Source organism: Euphorbia lathyris, chromosome 1 (genome assembly GCF_963576675.1).
Source record: "Euphorbia lathyris chromosome 1, ddEupLath1.1, whole genome shotgun sequence".
In the NCBI taxonomy this organism is placed as follows: domain Eukaryota; kingdom Viridiplantae; phylum Streptophyta; class Magnoliopsida; order Malpighiales; family Euphorbiaceae; genus Euphorbia; species Euphorbia lathyris.
In genome coordinates, this window is record NC_088910.1 from 53,039,284 (window position 1) to 53,057,410 (window position 18,127).

An 18,127-nucleotide genomic window follows, 5' to 3' on the forward strand; every position below is an offset into this window, starting at 1 on the left:
CTGGAAGTTATTTTGAGAGTTTATTAACTCAGCTTTTGGTCAGCTTGGTGAGATATGTTTCAAGACAGCTTTAGTCAGATGTTGACTACAGTTGTTTTCTTGTGAGTTGAGAATTGACGCTCTTAGAGGTCAGCTTCTAACTCAGCACCACTTATTTACTCAAGGTCAGCTTAGGCAATTTATATGCTGAGTAAATACAGCAAACAACACATGCAATATAAGAGAGAGTTCAGAGATTACTCAGTATCACTTATCCTGGTTCGGCCTCTCTGCCTACGTCCAGTCCCCAGAGTCCTCCGGGCTTTTTGAATCCAATACTGAGCTCTTTAACGGTAGAGCACAAACCAATTACAAGGCAGTTAAATATGCAAGAGTACCTTCCTCTATTCGTCTACTCAACTCCTACTAAGTGCTACAACCCATCACCTAGATTTCTCTATTACTGAATGCTTACAACCAAGTCACTCAGCTTATCACTCTCAATATTCCTATTGATCACGAACTTGTTCTTTTTAAACTAAAGAACACTTTAGATGATTACACAACAATCAATCTAGCATTTACACAGAGAATAGAAAAATTGGTGTAAGATCTTTTTGTATTTGACTGCTTTCAAGATTTTCTCTCTTTGTATTTTTCTCTTGATGCTTCAGTAATGATCCAAGGTTCTTCATTGTCCTTTTATAGAAGGAAATTGCAGATTTGGATCGTTTGAATTGTTGTTACCGTTAACACCAAAACGGCTCTTTTGGGGAACAATTTCTGGTCAGCTTCAGACTGTTCCGCCATTCCCTTTCTCTGTTTTCTTCAGGCGTCAGGTTTGTCTTCTTGCGTCTAGCTTGTCTTTTTGTGCCAGTTGTCTTTTACCAATAATCCTATGACCCATGTCTCTTGGACTTAGTATTTTGTGTGTCTTCGAGGTTCCAATTATTAGTGCAGAAGATTGGCAGACTTTGTCCTTTAGTGAACGGATCCTTCATGCTGTCCTGATTGTGACTCAGCTTCATTCGTTATCCTCGAATGTTCAACTTCTATACTGAGTTGCTTCGTGGTTAGCTCCGTTCTGTTTATACGCTGCTGAAGAAGTCTTTTGTTTTAGTCAGCTTCGATCTGGCATCTTAGACTAAAACTTCTGATACGGAGTTCTACTCCATTCGGCTTCCATTCTGTCATGCTGAGTTCCGTTCTACTCAGCTTTGCTTATGCTGACTTCTGTCCTATCTTACTTTATATATATATATTCTTGCACTCAATATTGAACAAACACATTAGTACAATTAAATCAAAGCATTTAAATTTAATTGCCTCTTAATCATGGATGATTTTGTCAAATCAAAATCTTATGGAAAGGTGTTTCAACAGCCTTCTCGGCTCGTACCTAAGTTTCCCGAACCCTCACCGGTCTCCCGCAAGGGATCGGTGTTCATTTTCCCATTCGTGGGTGGCGACTCTTCCATACTCCAGGCTCTGGTCCTGCCGAGCAGTTTGATTCCGCGATTGGTTGCTTTCGGCGCCAATCACAGCATTTGTCGTCAACGGTGTCCACCCCCCGGTCCGCCCGGGCGAGGCCGCAGCACCTACTCTAGGGTTATCTCAAATTTCAAAAACCAATGTCCTAAACTAAAATCTAATCCTAGAAACATGTTAGAAATCAAAAATAGGTAAGAATCCATACCTTATTTGTTGAATTTGGGTTAGATTTGTGGATTTGGGAGTTAGGTTTGTGAAAAGGGAAAAAGAGAAGAAGAAGAGAAGGAAAGAAAGAAGGAAGAAAGTGAGGAAGGGGATGAATAGTCATCCCCTAAAAAGAAAAATATTTTTTTTTTCGCGTCGGCCGAGCTGGCTTGCTCGGCCGACCAGCTCGGCGAACAGGGCGGCAGCGCCCTGCTCGCCCAAGCTGGGGCGCCCTGCTCGCCCGAGCTGGGCCTCCTTGGGCCGAAATATTTTTTTTTTAACAGAATATGGGGGCGCAAAACTTGACAATTCAACGATGAATATGAGAATTATGAAAACAACAATCAAAATTAACAAAAAGGAAAAGAAAACTGCAAAAATAATTGTTCAAGTTTTGAATTTAAACCGGGGAGAACCCGATTTCTCCCCCTTACTCAATCCTTTCTCAGGATCTTCGGATTCTTCTCCGTTGTGCTTGGGAAAGAACCCTGTGGCCTTTCCTGTCTGTCCCTATTGATCTGGGCCACCTGATTGCTCAGATCCTTGCAGAAGGCTTCGTTATTAGCAAGCCTAGCCGAAATCTCTTTCAAGAGAGTCACCACTTCGTCAGATTCCTTGGAAGGTTGCATTGGCCCTTGATTCTGCGGCTGATATGGGGACATGCCAAGTCCCTGCTCTCTGTGTTCCTGAACAAAACCACTGGGAGGTCTAAGCACATTCTGGTTTGAATTTTCGTAGGATAGGTTCGGGTGCTGAGGCCTCCTATAGTTGTTGTTGTTGTTGTAGGAGTTGTAGTTGTTGGGGTTGTAGTTGTTATAGTTCTGGTTGTGTCTCGGTTGCCCCCCAACATAATTGACTATCTCCACCCTATCTCTAGTGAAAGGGCTACCTGCCTGATAGTCCTTTCCATAGTGGTCGCCGCCACAGTGCACACAGGTAGGGGGTTGGCTGAATTTAGCCAACAGGACGTCCATCTTCCTACTCAGATCCGCAACAACCGGATTTTGTTCTTGTTCTTCCATAGCAAACACCCGCTGCCTTGTGGGGCCAGCGAGTTTCTCCTCTTGCCACTGCACACTCTTCCTAGCCAGCTTATTAATCATGTCATACGCCTCTGTTGCTGTCTTTCTGAACAAATCTCCACCCGCTGCGGAGTCTACAGTAGCTCTGTTAGTGGGTGTCAAACCATGATAAAAGACGCTTACCAATTGATGTTTAGGTATGTCATTATGAGGGCACATGCGCAACATTTTTCTGAATCGGGTCCAAGATGTGTGGAGCGCTTCATGCTCGGGTTGGTGGAATGAGGTAATCTCACCCCTGAGCATTGCTGTCTTTGAGGGAGGAAAGTAGTAGGACAAGAACTCCTTCTCCAATCCTGCCCAAGTTGTGATTGACCCAGGCTCCAGTGTTCTTAGCCATTCCAAAGCTTGCCCAGTTAGCGAAAATGGGAACAACTTCAGCCTAGCGGTATCTTGGGGAACCCCATTTGTTCTCGCAGTGTCTACGCACATTAGGAAGCGATCCAGATGATCATTTGGGCTCTCATGTGCTTCCCCTCCAAACAGTCCGGTTTGTTGAATCAAGTGAATTATGCCTGACTTGATTTCGTATGTGTTGGTCGAGATATTTGGGGAAGCAATGCTGGACAAGTGCTGGTGTCGGTGTGGCGCTAAAATCTCACTCATCAAACGAGTGTCAGTTTCCGGTCCGGTATTCTCGGTATTTCAGTTGTTGTTAGGAGGATTGGTCTCGGCCATCTTGATAGGTTTAATGATCTCGTCTGGCTTGATAGTTCCAATCTGTTTGCTCCTGCGAAGAGTACGTTCAAGTTCAAGGTTAAGAGGGACACACGGTATTCCCGCTGATCGCGTAGGCATATACTGAGAAGAAATAAATACAATAAATAAATGAAAGCGGAAATTTTCCCTATGGAAGGAAAGTGTAAACATCTAGTCCATTTTACAGTGCTATCATACAAGATCACACATTTTTACACAAGTATTCTTATCGGTTTATTTTGACAGATATAGATTGGTGTAAACAAGTACATGGTACAAACAAGTAGAGATAAACAAGTATATACAAGTATGAGTATAAGTATAAACAAGTATAAATATAAACCAGTATAAAGTAGACAAGTATAGATAAACAGGTATGAAGAATTATGTGTAAACAAGTATAAACGATATAAACAAGGATATTCACAAAAAGAATCGTATATAAACAAGTGTATTTATAAACAGGTATATGTATAAACAAGTATAAACGATATAAACAGGGATACTCACAAAAAGAATCGTATATAAACAAGTGTATGTATAAACAAGTATATGTATAAATGAGTATAATTATAAACAAGTATGAATGTAAACAGCTATAAACAAGTATACATGTATAAATGGTATAAACAAAGGGTATTCACAAGGAATGCCTAAACTAACAAATCGACCTTTGGTTCGATATTGTAAAAGAAATAAATCCCCGGCAACAGCGCCAAAAACTTGACGCGCCCCAGCGGCGTTCGGTACCGCTGAGGCCGACTAAGGGATAAGTGTACCCCGTCGTTATCAAGTAATAAAATCTGGAAAGTCCAGGTATCGAATCCACAGGACTTATTTACTACAAGTATCGAGCTACTCGGTCTCAGGTGTTATCTAGGCTGTGTGGGTTTTGAGTTGGTTTTGTTTAAGTTAATCTACTCCTAGTTGAATTATGCTACTCCTAGCTAAGTTATCTAATTTTAATTACATTATTCTACTCCTAATTAAGTTATTCTACTCCTAATTAAGTTAAACTACTCCTAGGTGATCTTTCACTAATGCAATTACCCGAAGGAACATGGTATGAACGATAATAATGAAGATAGATTATTAGGTCAATAGATTAAAAACCTAATCTAAGTCACTTGTATTCAAGGCGATTAACCCTACTTACCCTCCTGAAGTCTCTAGTGCGTGATTCCCTTGTAAGGCCGAAACTAGGTCTAAGGCTCAGCAATTTGGGCTTAATCAACTAAGAGGTCGTCAATCTCCTAGGCTCTGACTAGGTCAGATTCAGCTCACAATATGTGCCTACTAGATTTTGGGGCTTTTGAATGAGTTAAACCAATTGAATAAAGCGTAAGACAAAGATTAAACAAAGAATCATAGAACAAAATAAGAGCTAAGATATTATTAAAGGCGAAGAATATAGTCATGGGATACAATTAGCCTAGGATTCATAGACTGTATCAAAGAGTACAAACAAGGAAAGATAAAAGGAGATATGAAAATCCCTTTCAGGGAACCTGTCTACTCTACAGCCGGCTTCCTAGGTCTTAAGGACGGACTTTGAATATTCCTCGGTGAGCGGAGCTTCGAAGGTGCTTCAATGGAGGTTGAAAGAGATGGAGGAGGTGGAGAGGAATCTTCAAGGGTTAAGGCTAAGGTAAATTACAATAATGAAAGATGATTATTTTACAATTGGAAATTCTTATTTATAGACGCGGTTTGGGCCCTCTTTCTGACCTAAGTCCTGTCCTTTTGCAGGTGGGAAGACGTGGGGCCGATCAGGACTTCGTGGGGCCGGGAATCAGTCTTTTGACTGATTCCCGCAGGTCAGCTCGCCGAGCCGGGCGAGCCAGCTCGCCGCGAGCAGGCCCCTGGAGGCCTGCTCGGCGAGCTGGCCTACGAAGGCTAGCTCATCGCGAGCTGGCCATGCCAGCTCGCCCGAGCAGGCCCCTGAGAGCCTGCTCGGCGAGCTGACCTACGAAGGCCAGTTCGTCGTGCGGTAATGCCCAAAACGCCCGCGTGTGTTTGCCGACTGTCCAAAAACTGCGTCTTTCACCCGAATTCATTCCTGCACATGCACGAAACTCCAAACAACATTAGTCCAAGGGCTAAATTGACCCGCCAATCGCTCATTTTAAGTAAAAACTCTGTTTGCTGCGACTTTTGGCGGATCAATTAGCTATAAAAGATAATGGAAATCTGACGTACATGTTATTTTGGCTATATTTGCCTGAAATTACCAGAAAACGAGCCTAAACAACGAAAAGTTAATAAAACATTTCCAATTTCTAACTAACTCACACAAAAGCATATAAATGCGAGATTGCTCGCTTATTCACGAAATAACGCTAAAAGCCGTCCTAAAACCGTACCCAAAGATAGGGGTTTTTGACCCCTATCAGGTACCCGTAAAATCCGGTTAATCGATACTCCGGCAAACCTGGTAACATCACATGTGTGTCAATATAATTATTAGAGAAGCCCATCAGCCTGACAGAACCACGTGTTTTCCATAACAAGGCCAAACCACCACCTTGATTAATAGGGTTCACAAAAAAGAGACCATCATAGGAAAGCTTTATTTTTATTGCATCAATCTTAGCACGGTTACTTTTGACTTCAGAAAGAAAAATAAATTCGAGCTTGAACTTGGACACAAGCTCACAAAGCATACGGACTGTACGAGGGTTGCCCATCCCCCGACAATTCCAACTAATTGTACTCATTCCTCCTGGCGGGGCTAAACACCAGCTCTCGTAAAAGAAGTAGATTGGGTCATGTGTTGTCCCTGCAGAGCTGTAACACCCTCACAATCTTTAGTACCTGCATGGTTCCCTGTATCCCTGTGTTCCTCAATCTCATGTCGTCGACGCTTTGCTTCTGATATCACAACTCCCTCATCAACTTCATCCTCCGTCTGTAACTGATCACCCTGGTTCAAATGAGTGTTAGAGGATGAGGGTGGCCTAGGGGCTGCGCCCGTCACAGTTTGCTTCGGAGCTCCCGGAGGTGGCAGCGGAGGCGGGGTAGTGAGTAGAAATTTTGACTGTGGAGGGGCTGCATTCTTTTTATTTGGTGCACGCAGCCAAATCGCGTATACCATCTCCGCAGCATAAGGGTCTGACAGTTCTAAGAGGTCAGTACAGAACTTGTCAGCGTGTCCTATACGGCCACAATAGAAGCAAAAGGTTGGGACTCTCTCATATTTGAAGTGAATCCAGGAGAAGGAGCCGCCCGTTTTACTGATCTTCATCTTTCTTTTCAGCGGTTTGGTGACATCCATCATAATTCTGAGCCTCATATATTGGCGTCCTGTACTAGAGTAGTTATTCACATCCGATTCCACAAACTTACCGAGGAAATTACCAACACTGATAGCAACCTTCTCAGACATGAAACCCACAGGTAGCTCATACACCTGTATCCAAAATTCCGTCGAATTTAATTCTATACCTGGAGGGACCGTATCTTCATCTATTTTATTGATCACAAGCAGGTGTTGGTCGAAGGTCCACGGACCACCTTTGACAACTCGCTCTCTTTCTAGAGTATGAAAGAAATCGAACCTGAATAGGTTAGGGCTGAGGTCCACAATACACATTCCTTTTGCCGGTCTCCAGAGGTCGGCGAGGGTGTTCTTCATTATGGGAATACGGAACGGGCGGTCTGTGAGCAGGCGGCCTATCAAACTCCACTTCGGTGGTTTCTGCGGCTCTGCAATGTCATCCAGCTGCACGGTGAGGCCGGCGGAGTCTTCTTCCGCTAAAGTCACCTGTTGTTGGAACGCTACTTCGAGGTCCATGATAGAACAGGGTGTGTTGGGATTAAAGGAGGGGAGATAATGGAAGTTTCTGAGCTGAGGGAGGTAATCTAGGGCTCGTCAAAGCGAGAGGCGGCGGCGGCTCGTCAAAAGCGAGAAAACGGCTCGTCAAAAGCGAGAGAAATCCCAATAATATGTGATGTCTTACTCTTCTAAGTTCCTTTGAAGACAAATATTTGGGATTTTCATAAATTCAAATTGGATTTAGTGACTTAGCCCAACAATCCCCCACCAGGTAAATATTTTCGTTTTGAGCCTCTGATTTACTTTCGCATATCAAGTTGGTCTGATCAATACTTATCCAATCCCAATTTCCTAAGCCAAAAGCATCGTGCAAAACGAATACATATTGCTAAAAGATTGAAATTTGAGTGTTGGTCTGCCAAAGTTTTTCAAATGAACAAAGCTTTCAATTAATAGGAGACTATAATGTTTACATTTTGTGACAAGAAATCAATAAAAAACATTGTAAAAACTTTATCTCTTTCAGTTTGTAGCTCTTGGTATTAGAATTTCTTATTTAGTATACATATTAACAGACGAAAAACAGATGCAACACTTAGCTGCTATGATCAAACCTTGAGCTGCCCAACAAATTGTTTGAAATTTGTGGAAGAGGATCCTTCATTTCTGATGCTATTCCAAGCCAATTCCTTCAGTTTGAGTCCATTTGCTCTTATATCGTTATCAGAAAGTAATTCGTGAATCTTTTTCTTAAGTTCAAGACTCGTAACGATCCCATTATGATCGGGACACAACTCTAATCCAACCTTCCAACCATAACAAATGCAAGTCCTGTTGTAAAACTGGTCTGTATAATAAGGCCAACAAAGCAAGGGTACTCCCATGCTTATGCTTTCCAGAGTTGAATTCCAACCACATTGAGTCAAGTAACAGGCAATAGAAGGGTGAGCCAACACCTTTTCCTGCGGTGCCCATTCCACAATCTTCCCGAGATTAGCCACTCTTCCTTTTAAACCACTTGGATATCCGGTAGCAACCCCATCGATCAGGTCCGGATGAACAACCCATAAAAACGGTTGACCTACAAGTTCGAGGCCAAGTGCTAGTTCATCAAACTGTTGCTGACTGAATTTCAAAGAGCTGCCAAAGGCAACATATACGACTGATCCGAGATCTTGTCTGTCGAGCCAGCTTAAGCAACTCAAGTCCTCTGACCAGAAGTTTCCAGTAGACTGCTGTTCATTTGCAAGTAATGGTCCGATAGATAGTAAGTTCGGAAGCAAATCATCCGCCGAGGGATCAAGCTCATTGAACCAGTTGCCTAGAACCCAGTTAGGAATCTTGAGATTTTGGTTAACAAGACATAAATAATAAAATGTGGACCTTTTCATCTGCTCACTTCCGGGATAATACCAAAGGAGATCAGCATCACTGAAAGCCGGCAAACTTGGTGATAGCTGAATCTTCTCATTCTTTCTCATACTACCTGCAGAAAACATATTTCATCATCCAGCTAGAACTATTAAATAACCATCACTCTTATTACAGTAAACAGCATTTTTAAGGCTTACCATCATTGGCATCAATAATGCCTGATTCGATAAGCTGCGGAATGCGGAGAATCATGGCCAGGGCTCCTGGTGCTGAAGTGAAGAAGACCGCATTTTTTATTCCCATTTTCTCTGCAACTTCTAGAGCCCATCCAAAGATGGCATCTGCAATGACACAGGTAATTTTCCCACCATTTTCTTGGTCATTGGTTCTCTTAATCAGGTCTTCTAAGTAACCAGGCATGACATTGAAAATGCTCTTTGTTAGCCGAGTATCATCTTTTCGATCATCTTCTGGTGGCAATCCATCAGGGACAGAAACAATCCTGAAATGTCCTTGTTCGTCACCATCCAACTTTTTCATTGCAGCCATTTCCATTCTCTTGTGCAACATCTCTGTAATGAAAAATGTGACCCTAACTCCATGACTAGCAAGCTTGTGTCCTAGTTTCATAAACGGAGTCACATGTCCTTGTAGAGGAAATGGAACAAGTACAACATGGGCAGTCCCTTGATGATGATGATCATTGGGTACATATTCCATTGATTTCTTCTGAATCCACTTGAAGTATTATCAAATTAGTCTTTCTTTCTAATCTTTTGGGTTTTGTTTCCTCTATTTGTGTGGCTCATTAAAGTATATTAGATGATCACTTTCTTTTATAAACTCTGCACTTGTGAATTTATTTATTTATATATTGTTTGAAGTACAAGAAAATATATTGTTACATGCCCTTTTTGTGATAGCAGTTGCAAAAGGCATACATAATTGGTGATTGAAGTTAAGATAGTCTGAAAAGGCTTCATTTCATTTCCCCAAAATTGGGAAGAAAACATAGCATGAGCAGATTTTGGGCTTGGTTAACATGAGATTTTGGACTTCTCCATATCCTGCTCTCTAGAAGAGGCTGAAAACCACTTTCAATTTTGGATAGAACAAAACTCCGCAGATCAATCATCAAATTTCACATAAATAAAGTAGATAAACAAACTAAAGATTCATATTAAGGATGTGAAGATTAAATTCATACATTTGAATAGTTCTGTATCAGTCTTCAGTGCAATTCCTGGTGCTTAGATTTTGGGATGTCATAGCATTAGCAAGTTAGTCCATAAACCAGATCACTTGAAACTGTACAGTAGACTGCTTGTACTTAAGATATTAAATACAATTAAGATATTCTGCTTATACTTAGAAAACATCAAATAATGGAGCCCAAATTAAGAGCCTGTCCTCCAACCTAACTCACCAATACAATTTCTTCTCACCAAGCTAATACTTGTATTCTTTGATTTAAGAAAAAATCATAACACTAGTGCTAAAAATTTATCAGGCTAAGAGACTGTTTGAAAGAAAGAAGTTGCAATGCATGAAAAGAAAATGGTACAGATTCAAAGAATGCAGGTTCAGAACCAATAACCATCAAGAAATGAAAAAAGAACCAGAGCTGTCACGTGTATTCGTTTAATTTTTTCGCTGAAAGAATCTCAACTTTTTGTTTGTGGACTAGGTCGAGCAGGTCCCAAGTAGTTTGTCACCAACCCCATGATTGCGAACCTGGTGTCAACACACAAAAAAAAAAAAAAAAAAAAAAAAATCAAAATTAATACTGAGCTTAGAATTTAAGTTAGAATGAATCAGTAACTCACAGAACTTACAATTATGTATCAATAAAAACCTTTCCCTCTTAGTTCATTTACAAAAATTTAGACAGCCAGACTCCACAAAGGTGAAACAACCAGGCCAATTGGCAGCGTTCACACCAACTAGCTTGATATAGAGAACTGAACTCATTATGGGTAATGACAACGAAGATTATGAACTATCACTATAATTACATCATGACCAGAGAGTCGTCAACATCTAGATCTAGATCATATTTTATATATGTTACAACTGTGGACACTGCCCATGCTGCATGCCCATGAGTCCCCTACCACTGCCTACATCACTAATAGAATTAACAGAATAATAGTCTTCCAGCTGTGTTGTCCAAGTCCCACCAACCAAATTTTACACTTTTACTTCTCTTCTTATTTAAGGTGTGGGAAAAGTTACTTTCAAGGACAGCCTACTCGTTTTCTTTATGCTAGACAAACAGCTACTTGAACTAAGTCGTATGACATTAGACTACTCCGCAAAAAAACCACGCTCCACTCCAAGACCTTAACCACAAAAGATCACTCCTTTGCTCGTTCCTCCATCAACAATAACTCCAACAAGTCCTTTGCTTCCCACATGAAACTCTTCCAAATCAACTTCAATAAACTCAATACCTCTTCACTTTCTTTTTGACATGCTCTTTTACACTAACATGTCCATTTTAAAAAAAAAAGACGCATGGCCAATTAGTCAGACTTCTAAACCTAAAATCCCTTTCATTGACCAAATGACATTAAAGATTTTGAATTGAAGGCTCATTCTTACAAAAAGTAAGTTATTCTATGGATTTCTTTTTAGGGATTGATCATCAGTTGTAGATAGTTGGACTTTCATTGATTGACATGGTTAGTAAACTTCAGTGCTACACCTGTTGTGGCCCACGTGACTAATCGTCCTAGAGTATTGAGGGTATATACAATAAGGCCCAAGGGCAGTGGGGTAAAATGGGTGTGAGCTGGCAAAGTTAGTTAGACTTTGGGAATAGTGAATTTAGTTATATATCCTATAGGGTGCATAGGTGGGTATGGAATATTGACCTCCAATTTTGGCTCTTAGCTTTCAAGCTTCGAGAGAGGGATAGTCCCTGGAGATCATCTGTCATGTTCTTTGCGAGTAATATTTTTAATCAATATACTGCAGATCTTATTCTTATTCTTCTAATCTTCTATTCTTCTATTTTTCTGTTTGGATTAACTACTGTTTCATCACTTCTCACGTTGAGTTTCTCAACATTTAGTGACTAGTGGCGAACTCTAGTAACATGCTGAGACTCCACAAAGACGAACCAAAGATGTCACTGGATCACAGGGCATAGTTCTCTTCACAAATTAGAGGCTTGGCAGCCTTTAGCTGATTCAGCAACAAAAAGATAATGATTACTAACCTCCAGGGAATGTCCAGAAGGTGGCCAAAAATGCAGCTCATAATCAAAGGCCAGAGAACAATTACACAAATCTAAGGGCTTGGGTATTAATCAAAATTTGCACATAATCATGAAATGATCAAAATATACTACAAATTTGCCTAAGCAGCATCCCTAGTCCCCACATACAGCTCATTTAAGTTTATAAATCACAAAGCTGAGAGATCCTCATTTCCAACCCGAACCCAGGTACTTCACCTTTACAAAGCTAATTTTAGCAGTAGCAAAATTGTAACCCACATAGCTAGCACAGAACCACTGTTCAAAACCAAGGCCGCCTGGACCGCCTAGGCGCTCGAAATTGAGAATCTGCCCCGATTTTCTCTGATTAGTCCATCTAGGCTTTTTTTCCCTAGGAGATTTTTAACCGTATGGGCGCCGCCTCAGCGACAATGAACAATAGCGTTTTTGTTGTGATTTTTTTTGCTTTATTATAATTCACTTTTGAGTTGTTTCAATGATATTGTTGTTGAAATGTTGATGTTTGCACATTTTTAAAGATATATGTTACAAATATAGGTCTTTTTTGTATTAAATAATTTTATATTATTATTTTTAGATAGTATAATACATATTTTAATTGAATTTCTATGACAATTTGTTGATTAACACATAAAAAATACAAAAATTCAAATCTAGCTGATCCCTGATTAATCCTCGAGGGCCCCATCCAGCCGACTAGCCTCTAGCGTTTTTTACAACCTTGAACAACTCCAAATAAATCAAATAAACAAGCAAAGTAGCAGTTTTTGTGTCAAAATTAAAATGCTTCCTAAATTAATTTGCTGCCAACATCTTACAACCATAGTTATTAATGGTGCATAATGCACTAAGGCGCAAGGGGTCCTGGAGCCTTGGAGTAAGGCGCAAGAAAACACTTGAGTGACACAAGGCGCACTAAAACCGAAGACAGCAGTGCTCACATGGACCTTAATGACCAAATGAATTTGTTCATTCACCGTTAGATCTAGGCTTATTAAATTTAAGCCTTTAGGATGCTTTGAATCTCCACCCTAAGCTTCTAATAAGCCTACATCTAATAGTGAATGGTCAAATTCTTCATGGTCATTAAGGTCCATGTGATCAAAACCGCACTAAAAGAATAGAAGTATATACAACCATAAATTCTAAATTCAAAATCCAATAAATACTAAATCGGGATAATATTCTTAGTCATAAATTCTAACATGCAATTAACTACACATTCTAAAGTTTAAGTGTTCAACTAAATAGTAAATCCTCAGTTGACTAATAGCTACTTCTCATCAAAAGTCTCCAAATCCATCCATCATCACCCACCCTCCTCATCTCCAACATCATTGTCAGGATTAGGATTTCTGACACTAAGATTAGGGCAGAAAAGATCTTAGGAGAAGAGAAGAAGAGAGAAAGAAGAGAGAAGGTTAGAGAGAGATTGAGATAAAGAGAGAACAGAGAGAGAGTTTAGAAGAAAGAAATAAAGATTTCATTAATCAATTTGCATAATGAATTAGTACAGGCTCATTCTCTTAAATAGGAAAAAGGGAAAAGAAAAGTAGAGCTAGCCTCCTAAATTCATGGCCCTAATAATTCTAACTTACCTTAAATCATCCTATTCATTCTAACATACCTTAAATAAGAATAGGAATATAACCTACCTTAAATAAGAATATGAAATATAGCAATTCACTCTAAATAGGCCTAATAACTGCTGATGTGGCAGCAATCATGATTTCCCACAGCTGTAAACATTCCTAAATAACATCTATTAAAGCTAAATACCACTTAATGTAAAAACAATTAACCACCTAATAATACCTAAATAATCCCTATCTATAATCATGACAATACTCCCCCCTTTGAAGCATTCTTGTCCCCAAGAATGTAGAAATGTGAGCTTGCCACACTGAATTTCCAAGGAGTGTCCAATGCTGCTCGTATGTCTTGTAATCTGCATCAGTGAGCTTGTCTCGTTTGTTTCATTTAATGGAGCTGCAATATCCATGTTGAACCTGTCGAGTCCTTGAATTATTCTTGCCTCCAGAATCGCTGCTTCCTTGCATATTGTTGATCCGCAATCATCATCACCTACATTGCTGTACCTAAGATAAATTTTTTGCATTCATTGCTTTCTCAGTAGCTACCTCCAAGAAATGTCCTTCAGCTCGATTTATGAATGCAGAAAATCCACAATTTCTCTGTCGCCATCGTTCTTTAGTTGCTCCAGGCCACTTCATCTTCACTCTAGTAACAGACTCAACTCTTCCGAATGTCCGTAGAAGAAAATTCTCATCAATAATACCATTTATTGACAAATTTATCCCTCAAATTAATGTTATGTAGTTTAAATAAGGTTAAAATAGTAAAATGTATTATTTTATCCCCCATCCCTATCCCACATACCAAACATTGAATAATAATTCTCAACTATCATATTTTTATCCTTATCCCAACCATTTATCCTTATCATTATCTCAACCTTTATCCTTATCCCAATAGAATACCAAACGACCCGAGAGGGGGTGGTATAAGACATGGGGATAACTTATTTAGATGGAAAAGTCTAATTTGTCCTTCAAATTTTATTATTTATTTCATTTGTTGTGTTTTGAAAATTTAGTAGGGTGTTCAAAATATGCCTCAAGTTAATTTTAATCTTTGAACTTTTAAAAACCTAAGTTTGTCCATATATTATTGGAGTATCATCTTAAATATATTAGTTATTCCTTTTTTTTTTTTTTTCCAAATACTTCTCAAATTATTCCACTTTTTGTATTTTGAAAATTTAATACAGTGTTCCAAGTATTTCTCAAGTTAGGTTGATAGATTAAATTTAATTAATTCCAGACGTTGATCATAGTTTTAAAAGGCGATCGCCTCGGTCGCTGATCACGAAGGCGATGGACATGCATGAGGTGGTCGCCTCACCCTCTCAGGCGAGAGGCAGTCTGAGGCGAGAGGCGGTCGCCTCTTGCAGGTAAGGCGATAAGTCAGTAAAAGGGCGGCCCGGTCGCACTACGCGTCCCCGCTGAGCGAGGGTCCGGGGAGGGGTCCCACCACAAGGGTGTACTGGGGGCAAGCCTTCCCCTGCCAATTTATTTGGCAAGAGGCCGCTCCTAAGACTCGAACCCGTGACCTCTTGGTCACACGACAACAACGTTTAACATTGCGCCAAGGCGATAAGTCAGTATTTTTAAAAAAAAAAAACCCTAATTAATAGACTTTTAAGACCAAATAGACAGAAGAAAGACAGCGATACAATTAAAGAAACAGAACAGAAACGTTCTCTCTTCTCCAACGGCTCTCTCTTCACAACACCACCGATTCTTCTCCAACGGTTCTCTCGGCGGCGGCCGGTCATCAATCACCACCGGTATGTTTTTTCTTTCCTTTCCTCTTGATTTCATTTTTCTTTTTCTGTTTAGGGTTAGGGTTTCTGATTCTTCTTCCCTATTGATTTCTTCTTATATTTTCTTTCTTTCCATGTAATTGTGCCGTTATGCTGCCGAATTTTTGTGGGAATTTCTAGCTTGGAGATGTGATTTGAATTTATGCTTTGAATTGATTATATTTTTTCTGTTTTGTGGAATTTTATTGTAATAAATTACTTGTGTATCATTTTTGTTATTAAGATGTTTTCAATTGATTGAATTTTACAGGTGTTTGGAAATGAGTGGTAGTGCTAGTGCTACTGATTTTACTGCATCAAAAAAACCGAATGCAAGAGGGGATCCTTGTTGGAAGTATGTGACGCTAAATAAGCCACCTTCTACAAATGATCTCAAGTGTAACTTTTATGATTTTGTCTCCAAAGCTGGAATATGCCGAGCTAAGTATCACATTAAGTTATTTTGGTTTACAAGTTTAGAAATTAAACTATCCTTAAGTACTACTAGTTTTTATTGAGTTAATTTTATTTTATTTGATTTTCTAATTTTTTGTCGCCTCACATGCGAGAGGTCGTCGCCTTGACTCGCGTTTCGCCTTTTAAAACTATGACGTTGATACTACAATAATATATACCTTCTATTTAAATTTGGATGGGGTAATATAGTAAAAATGAATCATTTTATCCATATCTGTATCCTACATATAAAACATGGGATAATAAACTCTCCTATCTTATTTTTTATCCTTATCTCAATCTTGTATCCTTATCCCTGTCCCAACCCTTATCCCTGTCCCAACCTTTATCCCTGTCCCTATCCCTACCCCCATAGAATACCAAACACCCGGTGAAAACTAAGAACAAACATAACTATTACCTCAGACAAACCAATTCATGAAATCAAAAGCTAGCTGAATTGTGAATATCATGTTAGATTAACTCATTGTTTGAATAAAACAAAGACATAAACCACACTTGAAAAGAGAAAAATTAACTTACATGGAGGCCATGGAAATCTGCTTCAGATCATTCTCCATATTTCTCATATTCGCAAGTGATTGGGCACAAAATATAATAGCAAGCCACGAGCAAAGTTTGTACTGCCAAAAAAGAAAAAGGAGAGGACAAATATACACAATTACATATAAACAAATGAAAAAGGCCAAACCAGCATTCCAAAAAAAAAAAAGTGCTCAAGCTCGGTTTAAAATCTAAACGTAATCAAGCAAGACATCCAGTAGTTGATTTATGTAAAACAAACAAATTTTTTAGACAGTAAAAGTTTCAAAGATTTAGTTATAATGAAAGAAATGAACTAAAAATCAGAGGCAGCAAATCGCAAATACATCAGCAAATAGGAACCCAGAAAGCAAAGAGGCATGGCATATATATATACAACCAATCGAGTCCAATTAACATATAAAAAGATATTATCGCATAATTAATCGACTAGCTTTAGCATAAGAATACAATAAACACCAAAGTTGAGTTCAATTGAAAACAAAGCATAATAAGGTTACAAACCCTGAACATGACGCCAGCAACACCGAAAACCACGGCTATAAAACCTGCGTAATCGACGGGAAGATCTTGAGGCGAAACCAACGGCGCAACGTAACGCCTAGCCGCCGATGGCTGGCGTGGATCGTTAGCAGACGACGTGTTATTATGCGATGACATCTCCAATCTCAGATCTCTCTTCTGTTTCTGTGTTTATTGCGACTTATGAATAAGAGTTATTAATTTTGTATTTTGCTATTCGTCGCCCCCATTTCGCTTATTGTCGCACCATGTTGGACAATATCGCCCTTCTCATTTTTCATTGCAAAATCTCATATTCTCTCTACCTCGTGCCTAGTCGCTGATTTGTGAAAAAATGGATTCGAAAACTCCGGAGAATGACGATTTCAAAGACGAGGTAAGCAAGTAATCCTAAAACAATTGAAATTTAACGAATTGAAATCAAAATGAAATTTTTTTTTTGGTTGAATTTTGCTTAAACGGGTGGTGGACCCGTTTTTCCCTAGAAAAACAGGTGTCGGGCCCGTTTTACTCTAGGGAAAAACGGGTTCCTCACTCGTTTTCCCTAGGGGAAAACTTGTGGCCTACCCGTTTTCCTCTAGGAAAAACGGGTCTGGTTTTCTCCCAGGAGAAACCAGGGTCCGGACCCGTTTCCCCTAGAGAAAAACGGGTTCTGGACCCGTTTTCCCTAGAGTAAAACGGGTCCTCCACCCGCTTTTCCTAGGGAAAAACGGGTACACCACCCGTTTTACTTTAGGAGAAAACGGGTTTAATTAATGTTTTTTTTTATTTTGATAAATAAATATTAATAAAAATTATGCTTAAATTATATAAATTATGAATTTAAGATATACTTTTTAATTTTTTGAATTGTCAATTTCAGACTATATACGGGACAATATTTAATGTTTTGATACACTATAATTTATTAATTTGAATAGCTTAGTATGTAAATCATAATTATTATAAATGATACATTAATAATTATCATTTACGTAAATGAAATCTACGTTTCCGAAAAATTAATACATAATATTAAACAACAATAAATTAATTTAACGTTTAAATGAATTGATATAAAAAAAATTTCCTATCTCGGGTTCAATACGGTAATTTATCTAAATGAAATCTACGTTTCCGAAAAATTAATACCTAAAATTAAACAACAATAAATTAATTATACGTTTAAATGAATTGATATAATATTTTTTTTCCTATCTCGGGTTCAATACGGTAATTTATCTAAATAAAATCTACGTTTCTGAAAAATTAATACCTAAAACTAAACAACAATAAATTAATTATACGTTTAAATGAATTAATATTATAATTTTTTCTATCCTGGGTTCAATACGGTAGTGTATCTAAATGAA

The 18,127-nt window shown here is 39.0% G+C and overlaps 2 protein-coding genes across 2 annotated transcripts; both read right to left on the reverse strand.

The window, feature by feature from the left end:
* Nucleotides 1-7,679: 7,679 nt before the first annotated feature.
* On the reverse strand, nt 7,680-9,632 carry LOC136232936 (UDP-glycosyltransferase 83A1-like). Its single transcript, XM_066022423.1, has 2 exons — nt 8,802-9,632; nt 7,680-8,716 (listed from the first exon to the last, which is right to left on the reverse strand). The coding sequence occupies exons 1-2, from the start codon at nt 9,322-9,324 to the stop codon at nt 7,839-7,841; spliced, it is 1,401 nt and encodes a 466-aa protein (XP_065878495.1). The 5' UTR covers nt 9,325-9,632; the 3' UTR covers nt 7,680-7,838.
* Nucleotides 9,633-9,906: 274 nt separating this feature from the next.
* Nucleotides 9,907-16,955, reverse strand: LOC136232945 (protein Asterix). The gene is made up of 3 exons (XM_066022433.1): nt 16,758-16,955; nt 16,233-16,333; nt 9,907-10,338 (listed from the first exon to the last, which is right to left on the reverse strand). Exons 1-3 carry the CDS (start codon nt 16,911-16,913, stop codon nt 10,269-10,271), a joined length of 327 nt encoding a protein of 108 aa, XP_065878505.1. The 5' UTR covers nt 16,914-16,955; the 3' UTR covers nt 9,907-10,268.
* Nucleotides 16,956-18,127: the final 1,172 nt, after the last annotated feature.

Coding starts and splice junctions, on each gene's coding strand:
- LOC136232936 (XM_066022423.1), bottom strand. CDS start 9,324: ATGGAATATGTACCCAATGATCATCATCATCAAGGGACTGCCCATGTT. Junction 8,717..8,801: donor CATTATTGATGCCAATGATG/GTAAGCCTTAAA, acceptor TGTTTTCTGCAG/GTAGTATGAGAAAGAATGAG.
- LOC136232945 (XM_066022433.1), bottom strand. CDS start 16,913: ATGTCATCGCATAATAACACGTCGTCTGCTAACGATCCACGCCAGCCA. Junction 16,334..16,757: donor TTGCTGGCGTCATGTTCAGG/GTTTGTAACCTT, acceptor CTTTTTTGGCAG/TACAAACTTTGCTCGTGGCT. Junction 10,339..16,232: donor CAGATTTCCATGGCCTCCAT/GTAAGTTAATTT, acceptor TGTTGACACCAG/GTTCGCAATCATGGGGTTGG.